Here is a 6,185-nt window from a genome sequence, read left to right on the forward strand (position 1 = left end):
GAGTTGCCACAAAAGGCTTCCAGCCCCACTACCTCCTTTCTTTGTAGAGTTTAGGATGGTCTTGTACACAGTATTTATTAGTGTATCTCTATATGTTGAATTATAGCCAGGGTCTTTTGCAGATACACCAAACTCACCAAAAACAACTGGCATTCCAAGATACTTTTCAGCATCCTCCATGTGGGCTTCCATCCAAGACTTAACAAATGGGATATGGGTATCCGCAATTGATTGTGAAATCCTTCAACCAGGTAACTAATTCCTAGTTAGATATTGTTGTATTCATGCATAAAGAAGAAATGCTTATGGCATAAGAGTTCAATAATTATGCCAATCATATTTCACCATCATGTCAAACTTGTTTGTTTATCGGTGCATAGCTATTAAACTCAATGACAAAAAACGCGGTCACTTGCATATTAATATGATTTTGAGATGAAGGTTAGAAGTTTGCAGAAATAGTTGGCAAAAGTTCAGTTCTATGATAACATACTTAAGTAAAAGTCATCATTGAACAAACGTACCAAGAGTCTGGATATATATGAACAGAAGCGAAGTCGACACCTAGAACCTGGTGGTTTCTGATAAAATCTGTTCCAACCTGCTGAGCATATGAATTTGGGTTGAACTGAAATCTCTGAGGTGTTGAGGGGCCATAGAATCCTTCCAGGCCAATCTCCACTAGGTGTTTTGGATCAACGCTCTTCACATAGAATGCCATCTCTTTTATCCATTCCTAGAGAATATATTCAATTGAGTGCAAAATTTAATATCAGAGAATGAACTGATTATATGAGAATGCAGTGCTTATTAGTGTGTTTCAATTTCAGTTTGAAAGAATTCAAACTAAATCTCTTGGTTTTTGAAATCTTCCAACTGAAATTCAAACACACGTGATATTGCAAACTGCTGTTATATATTTTCTTCTTAATACCACATATTTTTTTCTTTTTCTTATGGAAAGCAAAAGTTTTGGGTGGAAGGCAGACCTGTAACTTATCACCTGAGGAGTCAGAGGTGCATCGAGGTTCATTCATTAGCTCCCAAGCAAAAATTGTTGGATCTTCCTTATAAGTGACATTTGTGAATGTGTTAACTCTATTGAGCACCGTCTACGCAGTGAGAAATAATATAGGAACCAAATTAGTATAAAGGAATCAAAAAGGAAGGCTGTTTTGGATCAGTCTTATGGGGAGGAACTTGCCTTGACATGGTCCTTGTAATAGCCTCTGAGAGTTGGATGTGAAAAGAATTCATCATCGGAGGTCAAGTTAAGGCCAGCAGCAGCATTGCCCCACTTCACATACTGTGCTTTGCCACCATATGATTCCCAGTTGTTAACCAATGATAATATGAGCCTGATTCTGTATTTCTTTGCTTCACTTATCACAAAATCCAGAGCCTGCATGTGGTTCCAACAATAAAATGGAATCACATGAATAATGCTCTAGCTGGTGTACACTAACCAAATAGCATATATAATATATAAATAAAATAAAAATAACAAGCAATTAAGAAGAACCTTGAATACGTCTTCATCATAAACCGATGGAGATTTTTGAAGAGCTCTCCACTGGCCATCATTGAAGGCCCAAGTCCTACAAACTGTCATACCAACAGAGGATGCATGTTTGAAAACTTGAGTGACTTTTCCTCTTGTGGACTCATCCGCACCAAATACCATCAACCAATAAGTGTTGAATCCGTTTACATAGAAAGGTTGCTCATTCACCACAAACTGATTTCCTTTCCTTTGCACCATCTTCCATTCAGCTTCCTCCATTTCACTTGTTGGTATATGATTGCTTTCCCAATCTTCATATTCACTGTCATCAAATGCTAATTCAGTTGAGCTTAAGCTTTGAGTAAGAGTACTACTGAGAAAAAGAAGCAACGAAATAACACATAATTTGAATCCCTTCAGCGCTTCCATATGTTTACCCTGACAGAATGTTTATGCATGTGTTGGATTGGATTGAATTGGACCACATTGTCATTATATATGTGATCAAATCTAAGAAAGAAGAGTAGTGTGCAAGTTTAGATCAAGTTTCAACCCTGTTTAACTTTGAAGCTAAGAAAAGATTATATATTCTGTTGTGTTCCATTGTTAAACAAGGGTAGGAGTAAAGCAGCAAAAATGTGAGTCCTAATTCCTAAGCTTCAATCAAGTGGGTTCCACAAACAACATGACATGGGAATCTATACAATAGGGAGAATATGTAATATCTACCAATCTATCTATCACGCCTTTATCTATAATTAAAATCTTTATAATAAATTTTATTTTGTTAATTGTGATATTGTATATCTCCATCAGATGCATTTTGATGATAAGAGTAATTAATTTATACAAACAAAAGACCATTTTTACCTGCGTGTATGTCTGTGGCCATGTAGAAAGCTGCAGGTGTATGTCTGTGGTCATATTCATACCAATCTAAAGTAAAACTGCAAATCGACCCAAAAAAAATAAAAATCTCATATTCATGTGTAATTTTTCCTCCCTCATTATGCTTATAAATACAGGTTCATTCCCCTATTTTCATGTTAGACACTTAGTCTGATTTGCAAAGCGTTTGGTGAGTTTCTTCCCCTTTTTCTTCTTATTTTTGGCCAAATTTCTTAGTGTTCATGTGACGAAGAACTTCAAATTTCTTTCACCCACCTTGTGTCTTGTTCGTAACATACTAGTTTCCCTTCATTTTGCTGTCGTTATATTTCTTTGTTGTCATTATTTTGTTGTTGCTATTTTATTATTTTATTTCTCTGTTAGATGTGAGTTTGTGGTTGTTGTTGGAAGAACAAAGTGAAAAAATAAGCTTGCCTTCTCTTGAAAAAAATAGTGACAAGTTCATGATTTCATTTATGATAAAACAATTGTTGAAAATATTTCAACATGGCTATTAAAAACATCTTAGTTTTTCCATCAGTTGTCCACAGGTTTTCTACCTTAGCTTATGATGTTGGATCATTCTGATCTATTATTGGTATAAAATTTCCATTATGAACTATCAACCACATGAGATCTAAGAAACAACTTCATTTTATTTTCTTAAAAGTGGTTGCCAATACCTTCAAAGTATGGTGGTTTGTTTAATTAGTCTATTTTTAACATGTACTTTTCCTTAAACGTCATTTCTTTTTTAGTCTTTTCCTTTAACACTTGTTAGTTGTTCAAACCATATAGGACGAGCTATGATGTCAATTTGAAATAAAAATAATAGTCGCAAGGAAAAGAGTTTGAATTTTGACTCTTTTAAAATTAATATGTACATAGGATAAAATATTCTCAATAATTACTTAAAAGATATATAAGAGATTATTAGTAAATATTGTTAAAGATCAAAACAAATGTTTTATATAAATAATGTATGTTAAAAGAAAAATGTGACAAGTGTTTGTACTCGTATTTAATGAGTATCAACACCCAAGAAGTATCTTTATTCACCAAATATGGGTTATATTTTGGCTTTCACTGTTGAAAGATTTTCACTATGATTCTTGTGAATTTCATACAAGATGAACATTATGTTCTTTGTGAGAATGCTCACTTTTGTTTAATGCAAATACCTTAATTTGTTTAATACAAGAACATATATCTTTAAAACGTCTTTAGAGATTGTCTTAAGTCTAGTAATCATATTTGGTGGCCATAAAACAACCCGGTTTTGGATATTAAGAGTCTTTGCACAATGATTGGACTTTTGACATTGTAGTTCCATCTAACCGAACAAGTGATAAGGAAAACACAGTTTGATTAGATTTTGTTCCCCCAATAAAAATGACCACAAATGACCGTTTCTCATTTAATAATCTGAATGGGAGAATTTTTTGCTCCACACTGATATTGATTTTTGGAACTTTGATGACAGTAGTCCTGTAGCTTGAGTTATGAGAGCCAACATTTGTAACTGTTCTATGAATTTTGACATGGAAACGTTTATGAGGCTCAATAGGGATCACTAGTGCAGGATAGTTTATATTATTCAACAAGGATCCGTTGGAAGCCCGGTGGCAGCTTGAATTTTCTCCACTATTGTGTTTTATTGTTAGAATCATAACCCAAATTGCAAAGCATTTGTACATAATATTTCTTAGTTATGTCATAAACAGTTCCGAGTTAACAACTTGTTGCGAATTGACATTTCCAGATCCATAAGAATACTCACTTAGAAAATCATAAGTACCTAATATAGATGAAATGATTTGACATATGCAACAACAACATGGGGACATGCCATAGAAGTACCTGAAAGTATGAAGTATTTCTCATATCTCTTGATTAATGGATCATCATCGATGCTTAATCCATTAGGCGAGTATGCAACCAAGATGTCCATTCTTATATTTGGTTTCATAATTTATGGAACAAGAGGATTCGTACTACGAGAAGAGAAAGATGCAATTTTAGGAGAAGTGGTGTCATGAAAGATATCACTCTTCAATAATTCAGCTTCGGGGTATTTAATGGAATAAGTGTAAGATTGAACAAATGCTTAGTCTTTTGAATCCAAGTTAAGGGAAGGCCGGTGAATGACAAACGAAATATCACTAGTATAATTAAGGATTGAACCAATTGCTTATTCCAATAATACACAAAACAAGCTTACCCTTAACCAATTTTTTTGTCTATACATGTACACAATTCAGGGGTTCTATAATCTCCATGACAACCTTGACCACTACGTACAACTATTGGAAATTTTGTTCCATTTGAGGGAACAATAATAATTGACTTCCCAATAAAAGTCTTACCATTTCCAAGAATGGGCTTATCAATGAATTGACAATATATGGTAGTTGGGGCAACACTAAATAACCACGGTGCTCCACTTGAAATAGTACTTAGGTGAGGACCAGAGTTACTTCCGGTCTGCATAGTGAGGATTCCCTTTTCCATGGCATGAATAGAACCAATATGCCAATAGGAACATTCATAAATTCAAGGACGTGTGGGTCTCCAAGAAGTAATGATGTCAACTCGATCAACAATAGCAAGACAATAGTAGCCCACTCTTTACTTCTCTTCCACCTGACCTGCTACTGGTGATGTATGGGTTCCATGACCAAAATTGTCTCTTGCATTCTCCTCCCCACCACCAGAGTTCTCATACCACCTCACTCCAATCAACACAAACTCCTGAATTTTTAACTAAAAGATGGACGGGTTGTGCAAAAAATTCTGTTATGTGGCCCAAATCCAAAATCGGATCCAAATCCATTTTAAATATCCGGTTAAAATCACATGGTTATAATTCGGTTTGTTTATGAACCGGTTGAATATCCACTTACGTTTTATATTTTGATTTGGTTTTTATCCGATTTTTATCCACTCAACTCCCAAAAATCCTAAATCTAAAAAACAATTCTGATTTTGCCATCACTTCACCGATTTTTCACCTTTCGAAGCGTTTTTCCACAATTTATTACTAACTTCATTTAATCAATTACTTATTACTAGAGTTGTCAAAAAAGCTCTAAACTCCAAAATCTCCTTTAATTATTTTTTTACTAAGCCTCTAATATTAAGCCAATTTTTTTAAAGTTCCGACTCATTATTTCATTATTTTTTGTAGGCTTAAGGGAGGGAGCTCATATGCCCCTAATATTTTGTTAATTTTGAGATTTTTTTAAAAAAACAAAATACAAATTTATTTTTTTCGAAAAAAAATTTAAGTCGAATTTTTTCTCAAAAAAGTTTTAAAAAAATTTATCTAAAAAACTGTATTTTTTTTTCTTGAATTAAAAAAATTATAAATTTTTATTTATCGAAAAAAATTTGAGAAAATTTTTAAAAAGAAATAAAATATAAATTTCTCAAAAAAAAAATAAAAACCGACTTTAAAATTTAATTTTTCGAAACCGATTATTTAACCATAATCAATTTTACAATTGGTTTTATAACCAGTATTAAACCAAATAATAAATTTGGTTATAAATCTAAATCCATATATTGGTTTTAAAATAGATATGGTTTGGTTTTAAAAAAAAACCAACCATGCACAGCCCTATGTAACTTGAAATGTTTTAAATAATGTGACTTATGATATGATAATGTATAATAATTAATATCCATTAAATCGTAATAAAACTTTCTAAAAACTTAACTGTTATCTTTGAGGTTTTTCTTTTTGTAATTTAATTAATGACATATAAATAATTAACATATATATATATATATA

The 6,185-nt window shown here is 32.7% G+C and overlaps 1 protein-coding gene and 1 pseudogene across 1 annotated transcript in view; both read right to left on the reverse strand.

Moving 5' to 3' along the window:
* The window catches only part of LOC101498124 (mannan endo-1,4-beta-mannosidase 6-like), a 3,120-nt gene extending 885 nt beyond the window's left edge, over nucleotides 1-2,235 (reverse strand). The window contains exons 1-5 of the mRNA XM_073364024.1: nucleotides 1,523-2,235; nucleotides 1,205-1,402; nucleotides 990-1,112; nucleotides 525-736; nucleotides 1-241 (exon numbers count right to left, since the gene is read on the reverse strand). Coding sequence (XP_073220125.1) covers nucleotides 1-241; nucleotides 525-736; nucleotides 990-1,112; nucleotides 1,205-1,402; nucleotides 1,523-1,933 — 1,185 coding nt within the window. The 5' untranslated portion in view covers nucleotides 1,934-2,235. The remainder of the gene's footprint in view (nucleotides 242-524; nucleotides 737-989; nucleotides 1,113-1,204; nucleotides 1,403-1,522) is intronic.
* Nucleotides 2,236-2,458: 223 nt separating this feature from the next.
* LOC105852557 (subtilisin-like protease SBT4.4) lies at nucleotides 2,459-6,118 on the reverse strand (annotated as a pseudogene).
* Nucleotides 6,119-6,185: the final 67 nt, after the last annotated feature.

Source organism: Cicer arietinum, chromosome 7 (genome assembly GCF_000331145.2).
Source record: "Cicer arietinum cultivar CDC Frontier isolate Library 1 chromosome 7, Cicar.CDCFrontier_v2.0, whole genome shotgun sequence".
In the NCBI taxonomy this organism is placed as follows: Eukaryota; Viridiplantae; Streptophyta; class Magnoliopsida; order Fabales; family Fabaceae; genus Cicer; species Cicer arietinum.